The sequence below is a fragment of the Crotalus tigris genome, unplaced genomic scaffold (assembly GCF_016545835.1).
Source record: "Crotalus tigris isolate CLP2741 ecotype Arizona unplaced genomic scaffold, ASM1654583v1 scf7180000024375.2447938, whole genome shotgun sequence".
Lineage (NCBI taxonomy): Eukaryota > Metazoa > Chordata > Lepidosauria > Squamata > Viperidae > Crotalus > Crotalus tigris.
The window spans coordinates 1680274-1694666 of NW_024100545.1; the positions used below are offsets into that span (position 1 = coordinate 1680274).

The following is a 14393-nucleotide window of genomic DNA, read 5'->3' on the forward strand; positions in this document are numbered from 1 at the left end:
GAACTGTTCATACGTTCAATAAATATATGCTTAGGCTAAAAGGAAATCCAATAATTGTTTTCAAATTCCTGAGGGGTTGACATGCAGAAGGTGGAGCAAGGTTTTCTAATCAGCAGTAAGCAGATTTCAGCCAAATGGTTGGAGAAAGCTTTCTCCAGGTGAAATTTCAATAGGAAAACTTTCTACAGCATGGATTTCTGTTAACAATGACTTGATTTGATTTAAAAAGCTCTTATGTGAGAATGTTAAAAATCTCTAGGAGAAAATAGTTATTTTGTTTTGTAGCAGTTAAGATGCTGGACTGTGGGAAAACCCGGGTTCAAAGCTCCACTCAATCATAGAGCTCACTGACTGACTTTAAGACAATCACTCTCTCACCCCTTACCACCACCCTCCAAGCTGTGGTTTGCTGAAATGTTTGTTAATATTTGTATTAAGTTTGGGTGTGCTTTTACTTTTGTTGGTAGTAATTTTGGACAAAGGAGCAAGGAAGAAGATATGAATAGTTTGTCAGATTTTAAAACTTGTTTAATTTGTAATATAAATTTTCAGTATTCGGGGCAGCAGTTAATTTTTATTTCATGTCATCCGGTTATATACACATAGACTTTTGTTCGGTATGATTAAGAAAGCACAATTTTAAAAATGTCCACTGTAGGTGTTTGGCAAACTTTTAAAAACAAATCTATTTTAAAAAGCTGATAGAACAGAATAAGATGGGATAGGTTTTATTTGTTTGCTAGTTCTGCTAGTTTTAAAGATCTTTCTCAGGCAGTGTCTTCCTCATGGCCCTTGCCTCTCATGTTCCATGGTGCTGGTTCTTCAGGGTTGCTGGTGAATGCCAGAGCAGAAAACTTTTCTTAACCCTCTTTGAAGTTAAAGAAAGGTTGCTGCCCTAAATCTCTGGCTGAATCTCTGTATATATATTCATTGATGGATCCAAAGTCTAATGACGAAGATGAGAAAGACCACCAGCACACAAATTAGCAAAGCAGCAACAGCAGTAACAGCTACAACGATAGCCAAATAGGATTCTGAAAACCAGATAGGAAGACAATTAGAAAAGGAGAATGAAATATCACAATGCTATTATCAAAATATTTAGATATTTTAGGGGGGATGAACTTTGCAAAGAAAATTCAGTGTATCATCCAACTGCATAAATGTTATTCTGGAAGGCTAAAAGTACTACATATTTTCCAAATCAAACTGAACACGAATAAGCAAAGTTGTACTTCACATGAGACAAAGAAACAAGTTGCTTCATATTTTCTAAACAGAATATTACAATAACATCTTAAACTGGTTCTGAAGAGAATATGACATCCAAAGGTATAAGTATCTATTATTTGATTATACCCCACCACAGATTACAGTTATATTGTAAGCTGAAAATAAACTCAACTAACAGAAATAGCAGTCAGATGGGATATTGCATTTTACATATATTCACACAAAAATTCAGAACCATTTTTTTCAGTCATTGAATTAGTACATCTTGATCTCATGAATTTTTCAGATCTCTTACATTTCAAAAAATAATATTTCAGTATATTAGCACTGATTATAACAACAATCATTTATTCATTTTAGGCTGAATTTACAACTCAGCAGCAAGAGAAAACTTTACATAAAGACAATCCTACACTAAATCTGGGGTGATTGCAATGCTGCAGTCTCACATGTTTCAGTCGGACAGTCCTTAGGTGGTTAAGCAAAGATTTTGGGAAAATAAGTGGGTTGATAAAATGTGGGTCTGCCAATAATCTGGAGATATGAGAAGTCACAAAAAGATAACTTCAGTTTTACAAAGAGAAAAATATGATATGCTTTATTCATGACACAATTTTCTTTTCTCCCTCAAGGAAAGTTTCACTTAAAAATGTAGCTTCCTGATTCTCTTGATAGAATGCTAAATACTGTATCAGGCTTGGTGACATTAATTGAAAGGATATATACAGTAGAAATATTATGAAATAGTAAATAAAGGCACTATGGTTCATCTAGCGACATGGAAGATAAATAATATGTCACCTTTATTAGCTGAAGAAATGTAGGAAAGATCAGTCCTTATTTGAAAAATGCTGATGAAACATAGTTAATTAAAGTAACTTTAACTAAGCATAACTAAACAAGCAGGAACTGATATGAGGAGGTCTAGAATAGTATGTTTCATAGCTGGCTGGCAACATCAACATTATAATGTGGTCTCTTTTCATATTATATAATAAAGAAAACTTTCTGAGCATGTATAGAGTTCTTTTCTCTCATACCTGAGCAGTCACATGCTTTTTCTGCATACTTATAATAAAGTCTTCTATTATACATGTGGTGAGAGAGAGACTTTTAGGCAGATCCTGGTTTAAAATCTCAGCATTTTGTTTTTAAACACCAATCAGCCTTCCCTTGATGGCATTCTGAGATCTATCATAGAATCATGGGGCTGGAAGCGACTTTGGAGGTCTTCTAGTTCAATCCCTTGACCTAGACAGGGGTCCTTATTCCATCCCTGGTTGTTCAATCTTTTCTTGAAAATATCCAGAGACGAAGCACCTACAACTAATCCAAACGTTGTAGAAAAAATGCCCTTGGCAGTCATAAAGCTTACAGTTCTGATGTTGTAATTTTTTTTCTCCCCCAGCCCACTGCCCATGTTTTATCCTCACTTGGGACCTAGAGCCAAGTGGCACACAACAGGAGCAGCAGTCTTCTCCCATTTTTGTCTGACTGGGGACAAAAAATTGAGCATATGGCATCTGACATGTGAAGCTCACTTAACATTTCCTAATGAATAAGAACTGCTACTCTGATCCTAAACATGCATGCTATTATGTATGCATTCCTTTTTTAAAAAATGGAGAAAGGATTAATGCAGTTTAAAAATACAATAGTAAATATCCATCCCTCCCTCTCCCTCTCTTTCTCTTTCTCTCTTTCCCTCTCTTTCTCTTTCCCCTCTTTCTTTCTTTCTTTCTTTCTTTCTTTCTTTCTTTCTCTTTCCTCTCCCTCTCTCTTTCTCTTTCCTCTCTCTCTCCTTCTTTCTCTCTCTTTCCTCTCTCCCTCTCTCTCTTTCCTCTCCCTCTCTTTCTCTCTCTCCCTCCCTTTCTTCTCCCTCTTTCTCTCTTTCTCTTTCCTCTCTCTCTTTCCTCTCCCCCCTCTCTTTCTTTCTCTCTTTCCTCTCCCTCTCCCTCTCCCCCTCCCCCCTCGCTCTCTCTCTGTTTACCATTTATAGGTTTTTATAATAATAAGGGTGGGGGAAGCACAGTTTGATCATCCCCAGAGAGTGGGAGCTGTTGCTGCAATGAGACAAGGGTCTGAGATGTCTCTTTAGCAAAGGTTCTGGGCTTGCAAACTTACCAGCAGTCTTGAGTGAAACTTCTGAGGATTTGGTTCGATAGACTGGTTCATGTAGGCCGAAATGCACTGCTACGTGACAATAAGCGTTCTGGCCGTGATCCTCTGGATGGAGGGTGACCGGGAGAGTGACTGTATAGTTTTCTATTTCAACCCAAGTACAGTTTGTGAAACTTGGTGTACCCAACCTCTTTGACCCTTTAAAAAAGGTCACCACCAGACTCAGGCAGGGATCTACTCTTATTATGTGGCATATCAGGTTATAGGCCCAGTTTTGGCCTGGCGATGGCTTCTGGAGTTCCAGGGTCATTACCTCGAGAGCTCCTGCAATGGCATCTGTGGCCAAAAAGAGATAATGTTAACTGGGATGAATGGCTGAGTTTCTTCTCTGAGAGAGATGGAATATTTCTCTTCCTTGCTATCCTGCCAAGAGCTGGATGGGTTCAGGCTCTCCAAGGGTTCCTTCACAATTCCCCATTGACCTCTTCAAGGAGAAAGACATCCCCTCTCTGCCAAATTTGGAGATTGCTACCACCACCCGTTAGAAATCTTAAAAACTTAATTTCTTTCATTGTTCTTTCCACTTCATGATCTGGGTACGGATTCCAGTTAATCAAGGAGACAGAAGTAGGACTGTGGATCACAGATAAACAGACTGGATCTGTGTATGGAAAACGTTTCTTTAAAGATCTTTGCAGTAGCTCCTAAATTCCAAATTACAGCATACACTATACCTAGCAAATAGTTCAAAGGCAGACAGTCTTAGCATTTTATAAGTCTTAGCATTTTATATGATGCCTGATAGGCTTCTTCTTCTGGGATATTCAGGTATCTAACAAAAGAACATACTGAATGTAGTAGTAGTAGTAATAATAATAATAATAATAATAATAATAATAATAATAATAATAATAATAATAAAGTTGGAAGGGACCTTGGAGGTCATCGAGTCCAAGCCCCTACTCAAGCAGGAAACCCTACACCATTTCGGACAGATGGCTGTCCAGTCTCTTCTTAAAAACTTCCAGTGTTGGAGCATTCATACTTGGTTATATTAGTCAATCTAAACAAAATTAAGAAATGATTACTATTTTACCTTTGTGGATCTCTCTACCATAGCAGGTAAGTATTGATGCTTCAGGACCAATTTTGTGATAGTGCTTCTCAACCCACTATTTTGTAAAGGCTCATAAGATAACATTTTGTCCTGAAAGGTAAAACTAGTGAGGTTTCCCTTGAAACTCTACACTGAAATGGATATTAAATGCCCAACAATTTCTAATCTTCATTTCTAGTCTTATTCAAGGAACAATAAATCATCTTTAATTTGGCAGCAGAGTGTTTTGAGACTGAAACTGTTTTGAAAACCTACTTTCACACCTCAATCACTGCCCTGCTCCTTTTTTAAGTAGCAACATCTTTGATGAATCACCCTTCTAGAACATCTTTTTTGCCAGTTTTTTCCCCCACCAAAACCTATAAATATGTTAATTCATCTGATTACAGATGTCTATCCTTTACTGTATTTCAGCTACACACTGAACTTCAAGCTAGCCAATCTATTTATACTTTAGTGTGTCATGTGTAAACCCAGCACTTATAGTTAGTTTTTGCTTCGAGGTGTCAAAATTAAGTTAACTGTTTGTAAACATGGCCTCTGTATAAAACATGCTCTTTTTCTAGTTGTATTTCTTCGTACAGCATGCTTAAAATGCTGGGTTAGAGGCAGCAAGACCTAAATTCTACTCCACAGCTGGCCTTGGAAGCTTTCTGGGTGACTTTGGACCAGTCACCTTCTCTCAGCCCAACCTACTCAAGAGTTGTTATGGGGAAAACTAGGAGGAGCACTATGCCTCTTGAATGAAAGGCAAGATATAAATGAATGAATACTAATATAAGAGGATATAAGAATTGTCCCTTCTCATTTCTCTTTAGAGTATGTACAGAAGATATTTTAGTGTTTTCAGAGATTCTAGCCCTCTATCCTAAGCTAGAAGAGAAGAGCTACTCCAGAGAAGCTGCCAAGATCTGTGTGTGTGTTGGGGGGGGGGGAATGCTGATTTAAAAGTCTGTTTTTATCTTTTGGCAGGACATAATTAAAAGGCCAAGAAGATGTTTCTTTCTGCACTGGACAAGCTAGATGGTCGACTCAAGAGACTATAAATCAACTGCCAGCTTTCTCCTCTTGCTACTCATTCTTCTTCCTTTCTCCTGACTCTTATGGACCTTCAAGACAATAGTCAACAACATATGGCCATACTAAAATATATGTTCTGCACACCCTTGAGTGCAACAGAAAAGTAGTATCATGGATTACACTGATACAGATCAACAAGGCCAGGAAGCATTGCTGTCCTTATAGATTCAGTGCAGGAATCTTTAAGGAGAGTGAGCAGTGGTTTCTCCAACTTTCCTTTCTTTCCGCAGTCAAAATCACCTACCAGAAGGAGAAATCACCACAATCACTTTCCTGAACACATGGCGGAGAAGGAGTGGGAGACTTCTGGCACTCTCTTCCAAAAATCCAGATGTTGCTAGGTTTGCCATTGAATTATCAGTCTCTTTCAATAGTCTCTTTCAATGGCAGTGTGGAAGGGAGAAGTGAAATTGGGTGCTTTAATTAATCTCTAATTCCAGTCTAATTGTACCATGTTTTTTTTTAAAAAAACTGGTGAAATATTTGCATTGAAACAATACCTTGTTAAAGGGTTTGTGAATTATTGCTATTTACTGCATTGGATGCGGAGATGGTCCTTCCTTCCTTCCTTCCTTCCTTCCTTCCTTCCTTCCTTCCTTCCTTCCTTCCTTCCTTCCTTCCTTCCTTCCTTCCTTCCTTCCTTTTTTCTGGCTGACTCTTCACTTTCCACAGCACTAGTTTTTGAAAGATATTCCGATCAGTGCCCTGATGATGCCTTGAAATTGGGGCTGTGATGACATCTTTTCTTTTGTTAAAATTTTTGATTAGACATTTGACTGATGCAGTTGTCTTCATAGCAGAGGAGATTTGAGGCCCCAGGGTTGCTTATCCTCTCCAGTTCCAGTTCCATCTCATTTTTTTCCCCATGGTCTTGCATGCTTCTCTGTCTGACCTTATCTACTGCTATTCTGGAGGGTGGTCCCTATAGGACATTTAAATGGCCCAAGTCTCAAGAAAGCCAAATTGGAAAGACCTGCTTTAAAGAAGTAAATGGGAGCTCACCAAAATCTATGCAAAATCAAAAATCAAAATAGTGGGATCAGACTGAAAAGATGGATGAACTTTTTTCTCCACCCCACCCCCACCCCATGGGGGGCTTATTATACTCTGTAACAACAGGGTGAAGTATGTTTAAATGAAAACTGGGGCAATGGATGGGATCTCACCAAAAGTCCATAATGATATGCTGTAGGAGGTGTTTTTCAGGAGTGGTCCTCTTGGTCTCAGATCCAGGGATGTTTGGCAGGTAACTGTCTTGCTGTAGTCATCTTTCTGAGCTATTATGCTATGGTTCACCACAACAGTACCAGCTTCAGGGTGAGCATAATTCTCAAAGGTCTTTACCAGAAGTTGCTCTTCCCCTTTCAGCAAGGTCACAGTGAGGTTCCGAATGGGGGCTACACCAAAAACCTGGCATGTTAAGTTATACAGCTTGCCCACCTCCATTTCTGGTACTGGATACAGCTCAATCTTCTCTGGAGGTTCTGTAATAGAATAAGATATAGACAAACATCTTCAATGTTTCGAGGAGAGGTGACGATGAGTAAAACTATGGCTTTTCCGGACTTAATTCCATTGCAGTTCAGGACATTTTTTTCCCTCAAAGCACATCTGGGATAGAATATATGTCTATATTTGGCCATCTGCCCTTTTCTATCACCCACTAAAGGCTTCCTTCTCCCACTTGAAAAAGATAATGGATCTCCCTGAGTTCAAGGAGGGAGGGAAGAGGCTGGGGAGAATGCCGACTGTGGAAAATAATTTCTCAGCCAACGTAAACTTGAGAGAAATTGGGGTGAAGCATTGATGGTTGCATTCTTTAAAAACAATTTGCAAAATTGTGAAAGTGGTCAGCCCTATTCTGCTAATCACAGAAAAGGGGTTGGTTTACTTCATTAGCTAATATATACAGTTGTAGGATTTGTCTGCTCTCTCCCCTCATTCCTTCTTAAGGAGGAAGGAAGACAAATACGAGAAGAGCATCCAGCAGTGATTGCCAGCATTTTCCTTCTAGCCCATGCTACTTGCTGCTGTTGCTGGAGAACATCCTCCTCCTCTTCCTCCTCCTTCCCTCTCTCACTTGCTCCTTCTTCTTCTCAAGCTGCTCTTCTACCATGACGCCCTACATTTGGTCATCATGTCTGAAGTGCAAAAATTTGTGTAACCTCTAATTAAAAAAAAAACTACTGGAAACTCCCATTCTTTGCAGTCATCTAGGGATCATCTGCATTCTTGCAAACCAGTTATGATAGCCCTACTCTATGCACTCAGCTTAGCTGAAGGCATCTGCCAAGGAATTGGCAGCAAAGGGAAACCCAGTGTCATGGTGTATGGGAATGAGTTTGGGAGATAGGGTAAAGAGACAAAGTCAAGGGGACAATCAGATAAGTGGCAACTTAGCCCATGGCAGAAATACTGACAGGGCAAGTGGCTCAGAAGAGACTTTCCCTAGTTTCTTGGGCTGTAAAGAAGATCGGGAGTGGGGGACAGAGAGATACTTTCAGACTTGAAAAATTCTATTAACTGCAATCTTACAAAAAAGTAGAATCAGCTCATCTGGCCATGTTTCATGTCTGGTTCATCGTGCAAGATTGTTGCCCAGTGGCTGGCCCTGTGCTTGTGGGACTCAAGTCGTTGCCCCTATTCCAGCATTTTTTTTATGCAGACTTGCATGGAGGTATGTTTGTGTAAGATTGACAGTTAAGCCTAGAGAGACTTAGGATAGAGATGTTTTCTTTTTAACCTATATACTGCTTGTGGGAACCCTCTCAAACTTTTCTTCTATGTGCCCAGACATGACTGAAAAGGTTTCAGAGGGAGGGTCATCACTGGCTGAGATACTGTAAGTGTGAAATAGTTAACACTTTCCCTAACCTAAGGCAGAAACAAATCATCCAGCTAAACCAAGTTCTATTATTTCATTTTACTGGGATGCTTTGGGGACATTTTAGTATACAATTTTTATTGTGACTAGAGTGAGCACTTGATATTTCTAAATGCCAGATCACCACCACCTACTAGATCAGACTCCAACAGCCAAGCATTGCTTTTGAAACAAATGCTTGACATTACATTAGAACTTCGAATGACTTTTCTCCATCAATGGGATGTCAAGGAAGTTTAATAACCCGGTTTGTTTTCAAGCAGGAATTCCTACAGGCTTCAATTTCTTTGACTTTATTTTTAATTTCCCTCATCAGCAAAGCTTTCAGATCAGTTTCATCATTAAAAAAAATCTGTTGAAAAATAAAAGCCACCAAATCAAGCATGAGAAAACAGTACAAGTCTATCCAATGCCCAAAGCAAATTTAAAAGAGATTATAAAGGCCTACTTGCATAAAAACCTTTTCAACTGATATCGGAAGGAGAAATGGGACAAGGCATAATTTTTCCAAGAGGAAAAAAAATCTAAAACTTTGCTGGAATTGTGAGGGAGAAAATTCCTACTAGATGCCTGGGGACTTCTTTTGGACATTATAAATCTTCCTCTATATCTGGCAGATTTGTATCCTCAGGTCTGACTTTTGGCTCCCTGAGCCCCCATTTTCTTTTCTGACCTTGTTGAAGTTGAGCACCTAGTCTCAAAGAAGAAAGCATTCATCCCTTTCTTCCACCGAACTGCAGTAAGGCTTCCTCACAGTGGGCAACATTCAAAATGATAGACTTTCATAGCGAATTTGACTTACGGTAAACTGTGACAATCGTTTCCCAAGACCTGGGTTCATTATTACAGGTCACAACACACGATGCACGGAGTGACCAGTAAACGACAATGAAAGTGAAAGCTTTCCAGTTGGGCCCGGCATCTCTATAATCATATTTCTGAGAGGACCTCTCCTGAATATCACAGCTACTGTTGCTGCTGCTGCTTGTGCAATTTAGCACAAAGAAGCCTCCAAATTTCACCGCTTTTCTCAAGGGCACTGCTGGGTCTTTCTGCTGAGCTCCTGAAAAACCAAGAAAAACACATGTGTCAAGAACAGGAATTAACAAAATAGTGTCATTTCGTCCCGATTTTGTCCAAAGTGTTTAAATATTTCATGCAGTCAGCTGAGATCTTGCCCACCAATATCACCATGAAAAATTGGGAAAAGAAAGTTATTACAGTTACCTGCTTCTGCCTTGGCATACAGACTGATGTTTGTAAAATTTTGCATTGGGAGGTCAACTATTATTACTGAAATGCATTTACATTTTTGGATTACCACCTGTTTCAGAATCATATACATAATTTTACCCTAAGTTAGTTGTTAGTCTATCATAGCAAAAAAATAAAATAATCAATCAGGAGAATTCTGGTGGAACATTAAATGTTCATTAAAAAGCACACACATGCCTCCTCAATATGTCAATATTTTCACAGCTGATCTAGAATAATATTTTCTAATTCTTACCCCCTTGTTTATTTGAGATTCATTGCAGTTTTCACCATCTGAATTCATCAAAAAAAGAATTTCTTAACAAATTCCATCAATACCTTAACAACTTTGATCCTACATCAACTTTAGTGTCAATGAATCTACAAAACAAGTCCACTTCCTTGATATCACAGTAAAATCATACAATGGACACATAGACAATATACAACATAGCTACATATTCTAGCTTCCACCCAGAGCACATAATCAAGCCACCCTCTTATCTATATCCAGGCATTATACTACAACAACATTCGTTATGGCCTACTTGATGGACATGCTCAAGTGGTGGAATTAAACCAGACATTCAGGAGGCTGAATGTATCCACCCAACAAGACAAATCAATAGAATCGGAATTGTTCTCAGGTAGTATCTATTAAAGGACAGGTCACAAAAAAATACCATTGGCTGTCACTTACAATTCACCACTCAATCACACAAAAGATTATTAATAAGCTACAGCCAATAATGGACAGTGACACTTCATTTTCTCAAGTACAGTATAGTAGCGCTATATTTTAAATAAGCAGCCATCCAACGTGAAGCAGGTTCTTACAAGCAACAAGAAACAACAGGACAAGGACGCTAAAACAGGAACCTGACCCTACCACAAATCTAGATGTCTATTTTGCTCCCACAACTTATACCAACGGCACCATCACCAGCTCCAGTAAATACCCCCTAAAGTGATATACTCCATCATCTGCCAGCAATGCCTTTCTGGATTCTAGATAGGACAAACAGGAAAAACTTTGCAGAAAAGTCCAAAAAAGCTAAACAAAAAAATACTGAGAGATATGCTGACAGATGCTGGAAAAATTAGCAAAGTTTTCCCATAACATTTTTATCTCTGTCTACTTGTGTTTAGTTGTGGCTTCTTTTTGTGTTTTTCAATGTCACTATTCAATGCAAAACTTTTCTTACCTTCCTATTTCATTATTCTAACAATAAAAAGAGCCAGTTTGGTATACAGTAGTGGTTAAGGCACCAGGTTAGAAACTGAGAGCCTGGGAGTTCTAGTCCCACCTTAGGCCTGAAATCATTTGGATGTCCTGCAACCAATCATTCCCTCTCAACTCTAAGAAGAAAGGAAGGGTAACATTTCAGGCTATTTTAAAAAGTCTCAACAAGCACAATGGCTTTTTAACACATTACAACTATTAATTGATAAGGTACTTGTAATGTGTCTCACATGTAGCCTGCATCTTATAACCACCCCATTCTCCCCTCCCCCTTTCACCCCAATTTAAATCTTGCCTCCGTCTAGCCTCTCTCTGCAGACGAGGAAGTGAGATGCAGCTCATAACAGCTATGCCTTTTAATAAAATGCTGGAAAATGTGCTACCAGACTCCTGATTTTTTTTCACTCTGAGTGTGCTCACTTGTTTCCCCTTGCTAGAGATGAAAAGAACCAGAAAGGGCTGCCCCCTTCTTTTCTATGGGAAGGTAAACTGGAAGACAAATCTATCATCCTTGACCACTGAACATGCTGAAATCCAGAGAGAACCAATTTAACGTTCTTGATTTAACACCAGTATTGTTCCAGAATCTTCATGATTTTAAGTCCATCACTACCGTACAAACTAACCTTTCTCACAGGCATGCCACGGCAAGGACAAAATCAAGAACTCATGTTAAATTTCTTGAGTTCGCACACAGAGTGACAAGTGGCCACGTTTGCAGTGTGCATTTATTACATCTAATCCTTACATAGTATGGTTGAGAAATGAGTTACTTCAGTCCACATGAGGATGGTTTCTGTCGGTCCTGATAATGGCCTGAATGCAAAACACTCCCTCTCAGGATATTTTCTGAGCTGTATAGATTAAAAAAGGCCAAGGCAAACATAAAAGCAATCTTCTTCTGAAATAGAAAGAAGCCAGAGAGGGTTAAAACATGCTGAGTTTTCTTGTCTCAAACCAGAGGGGTGGGATGCTACTGGAAAAGACTCTTTTTATTGAAAAATATCATTTTATCATTTATAAGTTTATACCCTAATTAATCCAGTCTTATAATTTATTTATTTACACTGCAGTGCTAATATCTGGACCTTCCACTTGTGCAGAAGACAGCAAGACTTATACCTTTACTATTACTATTAATAATGCATTTCTCTACATATAGTTTCTGAAGATTCTTCCCAGGTGCAGCTTATTTACAATATTTATATATAGGCAGCTCATGAAATTAAATTAAAAATATGCAACCATACAATAAACATACATTGAAAGAAAATGTACACTGTATTTAAGACCATAGCCAAGGAAAACTGGGTATATGTATGTACAGAAATCAGCTAAAATTAAAAGTATAGCCAGAGTTCTTGGAAAAATTTAAAATTAATACTTAATTTTTGTGCTACCCCTGAGAAAGCACTTTCTCTATACGTTTTGAAAGGAGATCCAGGTTTGACGTTGTTAAGTTAAAGACTCAATTATTCACATATGGACAATTCATAAAATGAAGGGGAGTAATTCCCAAACATGTCTGAAATGGTATAGGGTTTCCTGCCTGAGCAGGGGGTTGGACTAGATGACCTCCAAGGTCCCTTCCAACTTTATCATTATTATTATTAATATTATTATTATGTAATGCTTGTGGCTCACCACCCTGTTGAATGATACAACAGATGCTGTAGCTTAAAGCAGATGGTGGGTCACAGTTTGGAAAGCCAAGCAAAAGACCTTCAAGGTAAATACAAAGTCCAGAATGGAGTTTAAGTTGTTTATTGGTTCCAGCTTCAGGGCACTTACTTGAAAGAGCCAAGAGGAATCCAATGCAACACAGAAAGGCAGTGAAGAGCTTCCAAGTTTTTACCTCCATCGCTGAAAAGAAATGGAAAGAAGCATCTCATTGACTTAGAAAAGGAGTCCTTCAAAGATCACACTAGAATAAATCATCAGGAACAACTGTGAAGAGGAAGACCAAGCTCAGTTTCAACCTCTGACTCCAGGACCCAAGAGTCCATTTCTATAGCCTAGGAGTGTCCACACCTTTTGGCACGTAGAGAAATATTTGAAATCTTCCTTGACATGCTGTCTAGAAAACATGAATGCAAGATAACCAGCCCTGAATGTTCCCCTATATTCCAACATGCAAATGAAATATTTTAGTTCCATTTTTCCTTTCCATTTGTTTTTCCTTTGGTGAGATCAGGTTGGGTTTTTCCTTCCAACTAATTTTTCCTTGAAGACTTGCGACAAGTCTTGGAACAGTTTTAATCTGTTGCTGTTGCTGGTTTTATTCGTCAGTTTAGACATTAGACATTTCTTCTTCACGTGCTTCAGTGTTGTAATGTTTGAATGTGGATTTTTTGCTTTTTGATATTTTTTTTGTGCTTCTTATGCCATGAGGTGTATTAAGTATGTAAAAAAATGGTCTTTCCTTATGTTTCATAATTATTGTTTTTACTGTTTTACAATTTGCTAGGTTCCCCCCCCCCCCGAAAATCTATTTGCAACCCCTGCTCCAAGGGCTTCTTGGGTTTTCTTACATCTTCTAGAGCTGCTTTTTCTTCTTACACGTCTCCCCTTTTTCTTCCTTGCCTTGTGACAAGAAATTCAGGACAACTTTATTTTCTCCTCATCAAAGCCTTCTGAAGTGAAAGAAGCTTGAAAAAAACAAGTCTATCCAAAGCATCTTTCTACTTTGCTCCCATAGTCTATTCTCCACCCCTTTGCCTGTTTAGATCCATTTGGCTGATTCCCTGTGAAGTGAAGGTTTTTGTGTTCTCCCCATATTGAAATGATAAAGAGATTCAGGAGGTTTTATCACTTACATGCACTGGTGGTAGAAGTGGCTCAAAGGAGGAAGAGCACCTGAGGAAGACAAAGTGGTCTCCGTGTGGTTGGTGCTGTTGTCTTGCTACAAGCCTTCTGCAATCAGTGGCCCAGGAGGTTTCTGTTGCTAGTGGTAGTAAAAGTCAGGCAGGCAAAACTTCTTCCTGCTAGGAGAAGATAAGGCTTCCAACTTTTGAGTTCCTAGAAAGACGACTCTGAAGGAGAAGCTCTTTGCATTAATAACAAACTCTGGGCGTTAACCAATCAGAGTTAACACTACTTAGGTGGTGCCTTGCTCAATAGTAGCAACTGTGAGAGGGATATCTTGGAGTCCTAGTGGACAATCACTTAAATATGAGCCAACAGTGTGCTGCAGCTGCCAAAAAAGTCAAGAGTCTTAGGCTGCATTAACTGAGGGATAGAATCAAGTGAAGTATTAATAGCACTTTACAAGGCCTTGGTAAGGCCACACTTGGAATACTGCCTCCAGTTTTGGTCACCACGATGTAAAAAAGATGTTGAGACTCTAGAAAGAGTACAGAGAAGAGCAACAAAGATGATTAGGAGACTGGAGGCTAAAACATATAAGGAATGGTTGCTGGAATTGGGTATGTCTAGTTTAATGAAGAGACAGATGGGGGGGG

The 14393-nt window shown here is 38.9% G+C and overlaps 1 protein-coding gene across 1 annotated transcript; it reads right to left on the bottom strand.

Moving 5' to 3' along the window:
* Positions 1–510: 510 nt before the first annotated feature.
* LOC120301288 (intercellular adhesion molecule 1-like) lies at positions 511–13962 on the bottom strand. The gene is made up of 6 exons (XM_039328331.1): positions 13749–13962; positions 12724–12795; positions 9238–9498; positions 6718–7035; positions 3358–3690; positions 511–1034 (listed from the first exon to the last, which is right to left on the bottom strand). The coding sequence occupies exons 2-6, from the start codon at positions 12791–12793 to the stop codon at positions 928–930; spliced, it is 1089 nt and encodes a 362-aa protein (XP_039184265.1). The 5' UTR covers positions 12794–12795; positions 13749–13962; the 3' UTR covers positions 511–927.
* Between the last annotated feature and the right edge of the window lie 431 nt (positions 13963–14393).

Bases quoted from the DNA above. Each gene is read 5' to 3' on its own strand.
- LOC120301288 (XM_039328331.1), bottom strand. From the start codon at position 12,793: ATGGAGGTAAAAACTTGGAAGCTCTTCACTGCCTTTCTGTGTTGCATT. The intron at 9,499-12,723 runs GTAAGTGCCCTG...TTGGTTTTTCAG, and splicing joins ATTCCTCTTGGCTCTTTCAA to GAGCTCAGCAGAAAGACCCA. The intron at 1,035-3,357 runs GTAAGTTTGCAA...TCTGGTTTTCAG, and splicing joins AGTTTCACTCAAGACTGCTG to AATCCTATTTGGCTATCGTT.